The 15,801-nt window shown below is 48.6% G+C and overlaps 1 protein-coding gene across 1 annotated transcript; it reads left to right on the top strand.

The window, feature by feature from the left end:
* Nucleotides 1-6,513: 6,513 nt before the first annotated feature.
* Nucleotides 6,514-9,693, top strand: FTJAE_5689 (uncharacterized protein; the record flags this gene model as incomplete). The annotated part of the gene is made up of 6 exons (XM_037352222.1): nt 6,514-6,551; nt 6,815-7,138; nt 8,037-8,442; nt 8,947-9,139; nt 9,207-9,341; nt 9,389-9,693. 6 exons carry the CDS (start codon nt 6,514-6,516, stop codon nt 9,691-9,693), a joined length of 1,401 nt encoding a protein of 466 aa, XP_037207182.1.
* Nucleotides 9,694-15,801: the final 6,108 nt, after the last annotated feature.

Below are 15,801 nucleotides of genomic sequence, written 5' to 3' on the forward strand. Positions count from 1 at the left end.
TGGGACACCCACCACAGGTCTCGGTCTCTTCGACAAGCTACCCAGCGACACCAATCACTCAGCGAAAGACCGATTTCAACACTTCCCATCTACTATGTGCGGGAAGAAGATGGAGATAAAGTCAATACCTCGCATTTATGTACGGGAACGAGACGAGATCACTACGGGTGTTCTTCAGCATGACACCAGCTCAGAGCCACCTCAACCAGCCAGAAGGCCTCGCAGCTCAGGCGGCATGGAGCTTGAAAGCATTCAGGAGCAGATATTAAAAAATGACCCTGAGGCCCTTCAGAAAACATATGAAGTCGTGAAACTTCTGCGTGACGCCAGCAAGACTCTGTCTTGACATTTCTGTCTTGACATCTCTCTCACGCCGGAGCCGAAAGGACGAGACAGAACTCCATTGACTATTGACGGTCTTTTTATGCTATGGGAAACTCTCAGAATCGCCAATATCTGAGACGTTCAACCAATATTGTCAGCTGGCATATATTGCTCATGACTTGGGCAAGTGGATGGAGAACCTATTCAGCAGAACCCGAACAGTGTCGAGGCGCAGAGACAAATGACAGAATCGTCTCAAAGGCGGCAGAAGCTGGAGTTTATCCTTGCAATAAGAACTTGATTCGTTGATCAGGTAGCTATATGACGTTCACCGCGTAAGTAATAAGTGCTTGTTCATTTTCCCTTCTTTCATCTTTACACCAAATTTGCCAGTTGAGGTAGCTGACGAATGCTCTAGAGACGAGATCAACGGCATGTTTGATCTTGTTATTGACCAAGTCATCAGTTTGGTAAACAGAAAACAAGATTATGCTGCGGCCGATATCGACCGGAAAGCGATGCTCAGTCGTCGCGGTAATATGTTGCTGGAGGAGCTCATGCCGACGACGTGGTGCTCTGTCGCATTGGCACAAGCACAAGAAGTAGGGATGCAAACAGCGACAGGAGTAATTGCAGCCAACGGCTGAAGAGGGACTGCCAAAGACAGCAAGAGAACCTCGCACAACGGTGTCAAGAATGTCAGAGACACCACTCCGAAGATGGTGACATAGAGTCTCTGTCGGCCACTCCTAACTCCTCGAAGTTACTAGTGTGGCACCGATGGTTCCGAGTGACAGAACTATCGAGCTTATGCTACTCAGCGAAGGTGGAAACGGCACGGTATCCCATGTTGATGATTTCCCCCGAGATACTTTTCACATGCGTGCCTGTGGGTACGATGAGACCCCAGGTGTCAACATCACTCGGTCTGGTATATCACCCAGCATCCAGTCCATCAGCTCAGGCCGCAAGCGGATCCGAAGGCGCAAGTCAATGCTGAGCGTAAAGCAAGATCTAAGCCTATATCTAGTCCAGCTAAAAAGCGCTGTCTCTCCACCACGTTCGAGTCTATTGCACTCTAGAAACAAGCCGAACCTGCCAGACGCCAGCCAGAGAAGAATAACCCCGAAGAGTTTCGTGGTAGATGCCAGGCTTGCGTTGTCGACGGTGTGCCCTGCATCAAAATAATGGGGGGCAGACGTTCATCGCCAGATGACAAAAGCTGAACAGACTTCTCTTTTCAATCCAGCACTTCACGTTAGACAACTCACTGAGCTTCTTTCAAGAGAGACAAGACTTATTACATGGCCGCGATAAGGTCTACTCACAATGTCTCTGCGGAATGACCTCTCGTGAGGCTCAAGATAACGCCAACTCTCAACCTACGCCGAAAACACGAAAGATCATTGCGTGTATACACTCATCGGTTCTCTTTCCACAGTACGATAGTATCAAATCCAACTTGGGATCTAGAAGTGTAACATACTGGGGTCAGTTGTGTATTATCAGGCCTCCCGATATTCGACAGTTGGCAACGAGTCAGATCTGCCTTTACACAGGTGGAGAAGATGGCTGTCAAGATTGAAAAGCATATGAGCGAGGAGAGGGTTGATATCAAGGCCCTTAAAGAAATGGGTGCAAAGGCACAGGAAAAGAATGCATCGACTTCACGCACGAGAAGGACGGCACGTGCAAAAAGTGTGGGCAAACAGTTACAGACCTGAAAAACCACACCCGCCGATATTGTCTCGGATGTGCCGCGCAGACGCCCAATCGGCCTGTAAAAGGAAAAACAGACACGGGAACACATCGCCAATCAGCACATGGCCCGAGATAATACTCAGCTGTGATGGTTCAGCACTACAACAGAGTCCTCTGACATCATCACGTTCAAGCATCACGCATCGAAAACAGTCTGATACATCAAACACTCAAGGCACCTGGCTACGAGTTGGTGATACCAGCGGACCCAGCTTTCTTCGCTATAGTGTCAATTATAATACGTCCGATAGAAGAGACCATAATCTCGAAACCGGACCGCATCTTCCACACCGCGACTTTCAGTGTGCAATCTTTTACTTCCGCCGGCAAGGCAGACGACAAGTGGAACGCGTACTCGCCACATCCCCAGGCTGAGATTGATGCATTTGTGCTATCGCGACCGGAAAAGTCTTCCAAGGAAAATACTGAGCTCATCGCAAGTATTTCGATCTTGAGAATTTGCCAAAATCTTTACTGCCTCGCTGATGCTGCCGGGGGAGGGTCTTTGTATAACAGAACCTAGGGTCGAATCGGTAAGCACAATCATGACTACGGTCAACTTTGCCGATGAGGACGAACGGAGCAACTGAGGCAATACATGGAGTTGCTCACAAGAAGTGCTATCTGAAGTTCTCTCGGAAAGATGGTCGATAAAAAGAACAACACCAGAGAGCGCAAGCGTAGCGCCACGACTGCTACACCAATAATCCCCGTCATCCAAGTTTGCTGTCTCCTCCAAGTAGAAGGATCCAAAGACACCCAACGCCCTTAAACCCCTGTGTGACTTGATCCAAGCATGCGTTTATGAAGGGATCGTTAACATCATCAGCAGTGGGACATGGCAGGGTTGTATAACATTGCCGGTCCTGCTGTGGCCATTCCGCTCCGGCTGCTGTCGCGGATTGGGAGGCTCGCGAAGCAGCCCGCCAAGCAAGGGTAGCAGCTCGGAAGGCAGGAAACAAGTAAGAGACTGATGAAGACACTTCAGCGGTGAACCCTTAGGCGATCAGTTGAGAGCGACGCCGTTTCTGGCAATAGGCAACTGTCGGTCGACCGCACGAACAACACCCCGTATATGGGAGAATCCAAACTCAGAGGCCTCTCAGGACAAGGAGGCTCAAACCAAGATTATGGAAGTTCGGAAAACTGACTAGCTCAGCAATCACAGACGGAACGTCTCACCAACCGCTGAGTGTTTGCTCAAGAACACATGTTATGCACTGTCCCTTGTCAGATGCTCATAATCACCAGCTGAGTAGCATCAATGGGCAGCAACCAACCATTCTTCCAAACAAGCACAAACACTTCTCTACAACGTCTTTGCCACTTCTCTACTACCTGAAATGTGGGCAATGATTCATAGATGGATGGATCTCTGGTGCCATCTGGGGAATCTCATCACCACATCGGTTTTATATATTGGAGAAAGGGTTCACACGGAGACGCCATCTATCTGACTTCAAGCAGGAAGCTTTTCTGAAGTAGAACCAGCGTAAGCCCCAAGTTATGTAATCAGACTAAAACAAGCTGGTCCCAAGTCAAGAGCTACTTCGATCACTGATTCAGAGAACTCATAGACACAGAGTTCGTGTGCGAGTACTTGGACGAAGAATCTTTCCGGATTCATTGGGTGTATGAAGTTTCCTCATACCCTGGAGTGACAATGCCATTGGCAACAGTGTCTCAGCATGACTCCAGATGCATCCGGCCCTATTCCACAGCTACCAAAGCTCATCCCACCTGCTGGCAGATATCACGTGCTGTGTTTATGTCGGAAACCAGAAGGTCTGATGGCAAGATGGCGAAAGCAAGTTCTTGCTAAGCTTAACCGCCAACTGGTCAGAGAGAGACAGCATCATGAGTTCGCATCTGGCCAAATACCGGCTCCATAAAGGCGACCTGAAACAGGTCAAGATTCGTGAAATCTTGGGTCGCTATCTCGGAGCCAGAAGCTCTCCATCCGCATGTTGATCGGCATGCCACCTTCATCCGTCCTCTAGGCTGCCTGCTGCGATGAGCCCCAAGGTACTCCTGGAGTTCTCCTACAGAACGAGCAGCTACCCGGAAACATAACTGCCTGGTGGCAACCCATGCATTAATCTCAACTAGGACAAAGAATGATCTCCACGACATGATGACTCTCAAGTGGCAATTTGTGAGAGAGTGTACCGCGATTCGAAGAGGCCAGAGCCTTGAAGCGCAACCTCTTGACTTTTTGACAGTACCATTTTGCTGATTGATGGAAAACGCGAACACGGCCAAAGGATTCGCCAGAGCCACGGGGATTCGCGCCACATCAAAGTCCCTCAACTTTGTAATGAAGAACCCACCAGAAAAAGGAAACAAGTTCCTCGGCGCGGAAATAGTTGTCAACGACAGCGCAAGCTGTGGTACCGTTGTACTTGCTACAAGCCACCAGAAACTCAGCAAAAGTCTTCCGGCTGTCTGAAAGCAAGTGCCAGAAAGAAACCAAGCACAAGGCCTCTAGCAGTAAGAAATAACCTTGTCTCCTTGTTGATTCCACCTTTGACGAAGCGCCGGCTGATGAAGTGAGCCCTGAGCTCATCGCTTGTGCATCTGGACTTGCCAGACGACACGAAGTTGCTTGTCGTGAGTGTATCAACGAATGGCGGATCAACCCTTCATGGGTTTGTGAGATGACCGAGTCTGGCAGTAAGTCTTGGCTCCATTGATACATCCAGCCCAGCTAAAAGTACACCGTTGCCATCAGACTTTGTACCCGGACAAATCATAATGCGGCCCAAAGGAAGCCTGCTGAGCCAGTTCTCATGACCGATAACAACTCATACAGCTGGGGTCGTGTAGGAGATCATAATATTGTCATTGCCTCAATCCCAGATGACAAGGGTACCATATCTGCAGCAATCGCGGTATCTGAATTGCTCGGCTTACTACCTTATATTCGGATTGGGTTGTTGGTTGGAATAGGGGGAGGTATCCCAAAGTCTGAGAATCATCCGGATATTCGACTTGAACCCAGCCTACATCAGTCTGGAGTGCAAGTGGGCCAAGTCCTTCATGGCTGGCTGCTGTCCGCGAGTTCACGCACTTAGGATTCCTTACCTCTGGCCAACAACGCCTCTTCCCTTGGCTTACCGACGCCATTTCTCTGCTCCGCGATGGATCAGATGACGCTACCATCCCCTGCACCCACACACAATGAGCGTGAAGAGGCAGCGCAGATCCTGACCGACATGTCAGACCAGGGCTCTCCTCAGCATCCGCAGGCACCTTATTCCTGCCTCTATCTACAGCAACCCCAAAAGACAATGCTCGCCCTATTCAGTAACCGAAGGAGGCAAACTGCCATAAGCGCAATCAAAGCAGAGAACTCAATATTAACCAGCAACTCTCAGAGCGATCATATCTATAATGACACCCAAATATCTATCTATCACACACAACTCACCGAACTAGCCTAGGCATGGACTGGACGGTCAGCCAGCAGGGAGATTTTGTTTCCTATCCTCTGGGCAACCGGTTCAAAGCAAGGATCCAAAAGCTTTCAACTGAGAACTCAGAGAGGGGTGAGATTGACGCGCGGGTAGTTATCAAAGACTCTGTTCACAGAGGTCGATGTGCTCATACGAGAACTAGGTCATGATTATCCAGTGAAAAGTTAGGCAATGCGATAGCGCTATCAGCCATCTGCAGATCTTTGCCTTGGAGATATCCTCCTTATACACGACCTTGCATCACATCTGGAGTCGGTAATCACACGCCCTCACAGATGGCATTGCTTCTATGGTCGACCCAGAAGTCGTAGATACACGTTTACGTGAAATCGTAGACGCAAAAAATGTCTATCTTGATGAACGGGATCATCGAGCGAACCATGCCCTCGCCTCGATCATGCCAGGTAGCAATCTTACTATCTGGCATGATGGTATGCACACCGACACAATTTAGCGAGCGACCCAAATGGCACTCGGGCAAAGGAACACGATCAAACACAGAAACATGCCAGCGCGTCAGAGAGACAGAGAGTGAGGCCAAAAAGCAAGAGCACACTCGATAGAAGAAGGGGAGTTCCATGGATAGAATGATCCAACAAGTCGGGGTTCTTCTAAGATGACACTGGGCCGCACAGAGATTTGGAAAAGGACCGGAGGGAAAAGTCGAGACTCAAGATCTCGAACGACGAAAAGCTCGACGAAAATGCGATTTATCACCTGGGTAAAAACATCATCACAGGACGCGACATTACGGTCATAGCCCCTTTTACCATCAATGCCAAGTTAACCCCAACTTAAGCAATCATCTCTAAATATAGAGATAGAGAGAGGGAAAGAAGCAGAAAGCGATGTGAGAAATCAAACAAACAAAGGAATCTTTCAGCTGTTGGATTCTAGCACGATTGGTATTTTGACGAAGCCTTCCATCATACAGTCGGAAAATCAGGAGTATATGAGCAAGACATACCCCTCCCAACTCGACAATGCCTGGTAAGATACAATTTGTAACCATGATGCCACTTCCATTAACTTTTTCTTACAGGGCTATACTTTGGTTTCAGTCAATCTAGATCTATGCGATCCAAAGTCAGCACCAGGCATACCTGATAAAGCAATCTCTTCGACGATCGGTAGAGAGTTTATACGTGGAGCAAGAACCTGCTCTTCTGACAGCGTTTAACGAATTACCCGATACTCGCTGAGATTTACCTTTCAATTGAGTCTACGAACATAAGCAACTCAACATTTCCAAGGCAGCATCGCACTTCACCTGGAAGAATCCACCAAGCATGCCCAGATAGTGTCACCAACGAAACGGACAAGAAGGTGAATCACCAGCCCCAGACCGCCAAGTCTATATCACCCACTGTTATCTCGAGCCAGAGTCTTTCGACAGGACACATACGCATTGCGACCTCCTATCGCCGTCACCATCATCAATTGCCTCCAATGGGGACGATGAATCTCGTTCGCGAGATGAGATTTATTGAAACCAGGACAGGAATTCCAGAGGTGCTTATACTATTCCTCGAGAATGTAAACCAATCTCGTACCAGGGGCATGGGAAAAGCCTGCGGGTAAGGATTCCAGGAGTATATCTTGTATAAAATTTACACCACACCAAAGCACAGGTCGTAGACCCGACGCTGGCAAATGAAACCATGGCGAGACTGTTTCTGCCCAAGACGAAGAGTCTCCTCCGGCAGTGGGAGGTAGACGTTGCCGGCCCTACCAAAAGGCTTTGGCTCCGAGCCCTGTGCTTTCAAAGACATGTCCAAACATATGAAGTGACCGTCACGATCGTCAACTTTATGAGCATCCAATCTTTCTGTCCGAGCCCACTCCTTCGTAACATGCCACGGGCTCGGAGACATTCTTGTCTCCGCTGCCATCGAAAGATATCTGCCCTACTCGCCGGTCGACGTTGCAGTTGGACTTCGACGCCGCCCGCCTCGCCTTGGACGAAGACGCAGATGATTTGTGGATATACACTGCATTTGGATGCAGGAGGAGCCACACGTCCTGCGCCGAAATGCACGCCAAGCTGGAATCGGATGAGGGAATCAAATTCGACGACTTATACCTGGCGTCGGGTACCATGCCACCAACCATCTGAGTGACTGTTTCGGGTACATCAAGCTGATGCGGCGTCCAGGGCTGCCACTGAACTATAACCTGGCCACCCACTTCAACGGGAACGTTCCATTGTTTCTAGCTATACTCAAACACAGTATTTCACTGAGGGCCATGCTTCATAAGGCTGACAACCTCGACGAAGAGGGTGACGAAGATGGCTGGATCAACGTGGAAGAACTAGACAATGCAGTTCTCAGCTGAGAGAAGTAGTCTACATCAGCCCAATCTCCCAGACCAGAATGGACACTTCAAGAACAAATTCACGCGGAACAGGAATATTTTGAATGTGCCTGACAGTGGAAAGAAGCACTGGACATTCTAAGCACTGCCGAAATCCAGATGCGAGCTGCAGAGGCCAGAGTGGCGACGCTCGAGGTGGTCCCTTGTGCTGCAGAAAACTCCAAGAGAGGGAGTCCTCGACCTTCAGGGCAAAGGTGCTGGGCAGGACGACCAATCCCTCTACGAAGTCCTTGAGGATCATCTTGACCTCATTCTTGGAGAGACTGTCAGCGCCCACATGCGCCCAACTGACCAGAGGCGAAAATTCAACGAATTCGGGCCTGGAACTATTATATTGGCTCCTCTCATTACCAAATCGCTTACATTTCACCATGTCATCCCTACTGCACTACTGATTCTTCAACTGCGGACAGCGCAAAACGCTACATATCCTACCTGGCACCAGAGCCAAGTCTTGCCATGCCCTTATCACGAAAAGGGTCGGAACAGGTCACTTCTGACGCCGGTCAGCCCCAAGCTCGGCATAGTTGTGGCAAGAAATACATAGAAAACTCCCAGTGCCTCGAAGACTGACGCACCGGATCAAGTGACAACAGCGTACTTCGCTGTAGGGCATAAATCAACCTCCCAGCACTATCTGTACTCTGGAAGAGCCAGTGCAAGCCGATCAACAAGCTGATAGTCATTAGCAAGATTCTGAGGCCCAGCACTGCATGCCTAACCATCGGCAGCTCATTCCTGAACGGAACTTCGAGATGGACGATGCTCAAAAGCTTGATTTCAAATTAGAAAAGTGATTTTTCTGTACAATTAAGCACCAAGCCAGGGCAATGTACCCAGGCAGCCTTGCCTACTCAAGGCCAGAGGGGCCAGAGAAAGTTCGACGGTGTTGGGTCATCCAATCACACTACACCCATCCCAAGACAAAGCATGTATGAGTGGATATCAAAAAAAGAACGCGAAGCGTTAGATTTCATTGCCATAGACACCGCAGCTATGTACTTCAAAGGTCTCAGATGATCGATTCTTGCCCAGCGACGCATGCATGTCCAGCAAACTCTGCGAACATGTCGACTGGCTCGAGGCTCTCCAGTCTTGCGAACAGCACTTTGATGAACTCCTCTCCGAAAACGTCGTTGAACTCTTCATTCCCTTTGCTAATAATTGTTCTCGTCGCTCGATTTTAATCGCAACCATCAAAAGTGTGCTGGCAATCTTGGTCAGCTTGGTCAGGACCTATAGAACCTTCCGCTGGCTACCTCGTTTCAGCCCCCTTCACGACTTTGTCAAGTATCCACCAATTCTTTCTCACGATTGATCTGTTTCGCCAGATAGACTGGATGAATGAGCGGCTACCTGGAGCGACGCATGTCCCAAAATCGAGAATGATGATCTGCACGCCTAGTAAGTCAGTTAGCTCGCGGAAAATCCAATTCTGACATCTCACTTAGCCGTCACCAAGATCTGCACCTACAGTGAGCATACCTCAGGAAACCAACCCATGGCAGGATGCACGAACTGGTGTGACTCAATCAAGCGAACCTTTACCTCATGTGCCCCTGCGCAACAACAGCAATGCGCTCTAAAAGCGACAACTATGACTTCGAGCACTACTGGAGAGGCCTTTCTTGACGACGGGTTCCTGGAGCTGGTCAAGGTCCAGGCTACCAAGACCGATATTGGTTTTCTTTTCACTCCATCAAATCTTCCTCGTCTTCTTCACCGGGGCCGACGACAGGAGCGATCCCTCCTGTAGGGTCAAATGGCTTGCACCAGAGAGTTTCGAGAAGACTAGTCATACTACAGACCAAGATGCTAACACTATTAGCCAAGGACACTAGAATGTTGTCTTCAGCAGACTGGTATCATCCCTACAAAATACACCTCTAGCGGCTAGACCTCGCCACTTGTTTCTGTGAGACTCCCCGCTGGGTGAGGGAGAACAAATGATGCACCTAACTTTGTCCCTGAAGAAGATAAACGTCAGCCCTTAGAGAAAAGACTGTGATATTAGCAGGCTAAGCTAAAGGGACATTTGAAGACAGCTGAGGTCGAGGTCAAAAAGCATCGTTAAGCTACTTGGAACTTGGAACTTAGTGGGAGAGCAACTATCGGTCAAGATTGAGTGGATGGATGAGGTCTTCCGGGGAGAGAAGCTTCATCGGTCGACAAGCTTAAAGGAATCTGCCGTATGTGATCTTGTCATCGTTCCTCAGGCAAAACCAAAATGAATCCCTTGTCGCCAGGATCCATAATCTGCGACCTGTACCTGCAGAAGCTCTCTCGACCGACGAGCCCACCAACTGCAACGTTTTCGGTATTACATCCTCCGACAGAACAAATCACATTGGAGGCACTGGGAAGAAGTTCTGTCACAAACGAAAGATCATAGAGGAAAGGCGTCGATCGCTGCCTCACGAACTGGAGCAAATGGAACGCCGCCGCCGAGAACACCACGACAGAAGAAGCACACCAGAAAGAAGCTGAGCTTCGATATGCTATCGTCCCTCTTGACTTGAAAGAGAAAAATAAGTCAAGAGACGCTCCATGAAGCCCATCACAAGCAGCCTCAGGGACATATTGGGCCCGCTGATACTATCCGTAGCCAACAACCCACATGTTGGCGCATTCAAGGCAGCCATCAACTATGACCTTGGGGCCAACCCATTGCTGTACAGCGACTCATACGAGCCACATCTTGAAATCTGTTCCCTAGGTCTCAAGACCGGCAGCTTTCCCCGACCAACAGCTGAGGAAACTCGCATTAGCTCTGTCTGGCGAGGGATCCAGCGTCCCGGATGATGTCACCAAATGTGCCTCTATCTCAAGTCGACCATAAAGACGAAAAAGTAGTTATCACCGAGATGATGAAGAGAATTGCAGAGATCCTCAGATGGTGCAACTGTAATCGAGGAGAAGAATTTCCCAGCATTATCGGACGTATCCGTGGCTACTATCTCGCTTTGAAAGAAGCAAAAGAGAAAATAAGGGTAGACTCTATCGTTGCTCATGTGGTAGATGACTAACTGCAGTTTGATCTCAAATTGATATTCGAGACGAACTGAGACGGACGACATAAGCTACTGTCATGAATGGGTCTGTTAAGGCAATCCTAGTTCCGGCAATGGGCCGAAACGATCAGGTCGTCGGCTACGAGTTTTATCCCTTGTCTCAAAAATGGCCCGGCTCATCGACAATTGGCAATTCATCTACCAAGGTCTTGACGATTCACGAATCTATACGAGAACTAGGGAATGAATTCTGCAATGGGCGTGATGAAGTGCTCAATATAAAAACAGAGGTTTCCACAAAGCTATCCGCAAGGGAGGACGAATCAATGACGAAAACACGACGAGATCCGAAGAAGATGACACAGACAGCCATATAATGCTTGTTCTGTCGGCTATTCAGATGTTCAACCGTGGTCCTGCACATTTTACGGTCTCGGAGGAGGGGCTATGCACTAATCTACGAGAGATTTCGGCGACCAACATCCATCACTCTCACCTTCGCTAATGAAAAAACGAAATATATCATGCTCGGCGGTTATATATAAGCTGAAACCGCAACTACAGGTAAAAAGCGGCCCAACATCCTACGTTAAATTCCCACTTTACAGTTGTCAACAATCCTAACGGACCATGCCTCTTGCTTACTGCCAATCTTCCATACCTAGCCTATTATTTCATGGCAGCCTTCTCCCGTACAGCTATCAAAACCGCGCATCAGATTCATGAAGAGCTTCCTGGGGGAAACCCCAAACGGCATATAGCCTCCAACAAATTATCTCCCAAAGGACTATCAAATGTGATCTGCCGTGGAAGAATACCTTTCTCGAAGGCCTTCTCAACCGATGGCCAGCTCCGAAGGTACAATCATCGATCTCGATACCGCCAATGGCCCAGAGTACGAGAACATTGCAGCCTGATCTGTTTATGCTAGCTGCAAGTCTGTCTTGCATCTGGGACGGACCAGTCTTTTCGGTCAGTGGCAAGGTTATCAGCGACATAGCCAAGGTACCAGACAATAGAACCGTTAAAGGGAGCGATTTCAGATTAAACGGGGCTTTACTGCTGCATTTCAGCCTGGGAGCTGGTGAGGTGATGTGCAGTGTACCCACGGATCTATGGAAACTGGGCTCAAAAAATGAAACCCCAAAGGCTGTCCAGACCCATTTCCTGACAGTAAAGGACCTATGGCGACAAATGCTAAGCCCGTGCGGCCATCTATATATCGAGCGTGGCAAACCAGTGCCACGAATGGATGCATGACTGCAAGAAGACCTTACAATCACGAGTGCTGGAGTCGCAACTAGAGGAACTGCTACGAGAAGTTGGAGAACTTGAACAGCATCTACCGAGACGGCCGTAAAGACGGAGGCAACAAGAAGTGACGAGCCGAGGAAGAAAGCCTATTCATCCATGAAAAGATGGCATTTGCTAGCCGCGGTGGCCATTTTCATCCCCATTTTCCGGCTCTCATGTGGACAAAATGATTCTTATCTACAAGACTTTCGTGACAAGAAAGTTGCGCTCGCAAACAAAGTCATTGATGGCTTCGTGAAGACACTAAACGCTCGCATTCCGAGAGAGGAACGATGGCCTAAACATTGAGAGGCCATGTGCTCCCCATGATCAAGGATTTGGAGAGAGAGGCGATGGCACTGAGAGAAGCGATAGAGGAGTAACAGGAGTAGAAGAGTGTTTCGTGGCCTTGACAAACCAGGGTCTACATGGACATGGGAATACAGCATTTCCGCAAGCCGATCTCTTCGCGTCTGTATACGGAAAACTCACTCTCAATGGCCAATTGACGCTCCAGCAGTGTCGGGGCCTCAGGCTGGTCTTTCCCCCTCTACGCAGTTCTCGCCATTTGGGATGGTACTTTCTTTTAAGAACTTCGGAACAGGCAGAGCAGCATGAAGAGTCACCTTGGTTAATTTCCCAACGAGTTGAGAATGCGATAAGACGAGGAGGCAAAAGAAACAGACGAACAAAAGATTTCTTGGGATCATGCACCGACTATGCAGCAGAGGCTCGCTTGGTGAAGAGCATTTAAAGGACCATGTGTCTCCTTCTCACAATGTGTCGTCACTATCATCAGGACAGCAGTAAGGTAACTACACTTGGTGTCGATACATATGTCTTCCGAGTGGCATATGCATAATATGAACTCCAGAAGAGGCAATCGCCCATGCAATTGGTTTCGGCGGGTTGCTCTCTGGCAGTGCCCATCCAATCTGGGTGGTATGCTATGGAGTGTTCTTGAGAACAAACAGAACAGGGTTTAATGCTTCTGTTCGTTGAATCATCAAACTACGACTCTTTCAAATTATTTCCACTTACACTCGGCATCATACACACGCAGACGGCGGACACGGACGCAGATCACGACCCTATCTCCTCTTGGCGCCCAGTTACTCACTTTTACAACGCCATGCGACAGCTGTGGATGCCCAAGGTACCTTAGGTGGACATGGAGAACATTTCAAAAATGCTTTGAAGTTCACGATCTATTTTTCGCTCGATCTGTTCTTGGCAAGTACATGCAAGAAGCAACACGTGGCTAAGCATACTCGAAAAGGCATCGAAACACGGACTCAAGTACCACTTCTTGAGGACTGAAAAGCCACACCTTGGATGCCAACCTTCCATCCATCATTCTCAACATCGGCACCCCTTCCGCTAATGTTTAACATGACCTTCTCTACATTATCTTTCCATACATCAACCCCAAGACGAGCGCCTATTCTACCAAGATCAAGTGAGAGATAACGGGGAACAGCCAAGTATGCCGACAAGGCGCAATCGATCCCCGACGAACTCAACAAATGGGGCATTTTTGTTTACGTGGCGCTAGAAGCTATGTATACCATTAGGATACAACCGTTGTTCAAAACCATTTCAAGTCAGAACATGATGTGAAGCGCTGGATTGAGTCTACCCAAATGACTACACGACAAGCTTCAATACAAAGTTGAGAACCTCGAACAACGTCCTATCCTTATTCTCAATACCATCACTATCACCTAGATCTCTCGATCACTCCACCTTTCCTACAATACCTCTTAAGTCAACAAGACTTAAGGGACAACAGTCTCGACGGTCTGAGATCTAATTTGGATGAGTCGGAGACAGATGACAGGAATATCGATATCAAGTTGTGGAAAGCCTCGATTGCCGGCATTGGAGAGTTTCTTGGGACGGGAGATTACTTCACTTAACACCAGGAAGACACTCAGCTGTGCCCGACAAGACCGGCAGTGGCATGTTGTTTGAAACGCTAGGCACTATCCCTAAGATATGTCAAGGTTCACAGCCACACAACTAGTAGCACAACCCATAAATATCTCCTATACTCCCAAGTCAGTATAAACTCTATGCCGCCTTTTGCGGTGTGAGAGCCCCATGCTACAAGACAATCCTATGCTTAAGGAAGCATGTCGGAAGAAGATCGGAGAGACAAGGGATGAATACCGCAAGACATATCTTATATCTTGTCAGTCTTGGGCTAAGAGATCCGGTTTAAGAGCAATGGAGACTCCAACGTACTGTGATTCCGCAACAAGCTCCGTACTGACGAACTTATCTACACAGAATCTCGTGATGAAATTGAAGATCAGCTTGAGCATGAATGCGATGGCTCTTGGAGACACATTAATCATATAAAGGAGAGCGGCCGTGGGGAGTGAGGCGACGTCGAGAGAGGTTGAAAAGATGGAAAGGGGGAGAGTGGGTAGTGAGTTTGACAATTCCCAGCACGAGAGATCCTCTCGACAAACATGAATTCGGAAACCCCCTGGAGAAGGCTGAGGACGAAATTTTGGTCAATGCACACGCCTGACAAATATCTGTCTCAGGCGTGTATTTCAGGTGCATTAGGTGCCAGGTCGACTGCAAGTCGGAGCTATATTACAGCATCTACATCTTGGCCTTCAACAAGTTCACGACCCTACGATACATCATCTCGATATCTATTTCATCTCTTATTTACTCGACCCCATTATCATCCTATTCAGATATAACCTTCAACTACTCATCCCGATCACACTTTCGCCGCCATCAACCATATACGTCGAGCCTCAAGGTCGACGATGACGATGAGGCACACGTTGAAATCTTCAAGGAGTGAAGTAATATCGGCTGCCTGCCCGTCAACCAGCTGAAGCTGGCAGGGCTGAAGTGAAAAGGATCAATAAAGACTTCTTGACGTCTTTGTATGGCGAACTTAGCACCAAGCGGTTCACACCAGCTTTGCTGGGAGGAAAACTTTCGAAGAGGCCGAGGTACTTTTCATCCAAACCTCCCAGGGCGCTTTGATATTCATTCTGGTGAGATAGGGCCTGTGTTGCTGGAGGATGTGGTGAGGGAGTTTAAGGGTGATGAGACAACAGTTATTGATCTCACTGCTGATGACGACGAAGGCGAAGGGAGTCTTTTCTCTTCACTGACCCAGCCAAGGCAGCGATCAAAAACTATACCGGTGCCCGATCGGTCGGACTGCCAATATCCCTCTTCATCAGAAGCTCGACTTGGCAACAGAAATAAGCTTGACTTCTTATTACGCGCTGGAGTACACATGCCTAGCATGCACAACAAGGATCTCGGCCCCCTGGGAGGGGTATTGAAGGACCCAGATCATACTATTAACTCCGCGATTGCAACATCCATTGCAATATACATTACAGCGACCTAGCCGTATGGGTGTTGGCCACTTCCATTTCTATACATAGATAAGTGTGGCTTACTTCCGAGCCTATTATCAGTGAGGCTGGTCTCCCGACACCAGAGCCTCAAGATGAACAACCAGGCGAGGCTTTTCCCCCACTATCAGTACATTAACCTAGTAGTCCACCAGAATTGTT

The sequence above is a fragment of the Fusarium tjaetaba genome, assembly GCF_013396195.1.
Source record: "Fusarium tjaetaba strain NRRL 66243 chromosome Unknown NRRL66243_c0000109, whole genome shotgun sequence".
NCBI classification, from domain to species: domain Eukaryota; kingdom Fungi; phylum Ascomycota; class Sordariomycetes; order Hypocreales; family Nectriaceae; genus Fusarium; species Fusarium tjaetaba.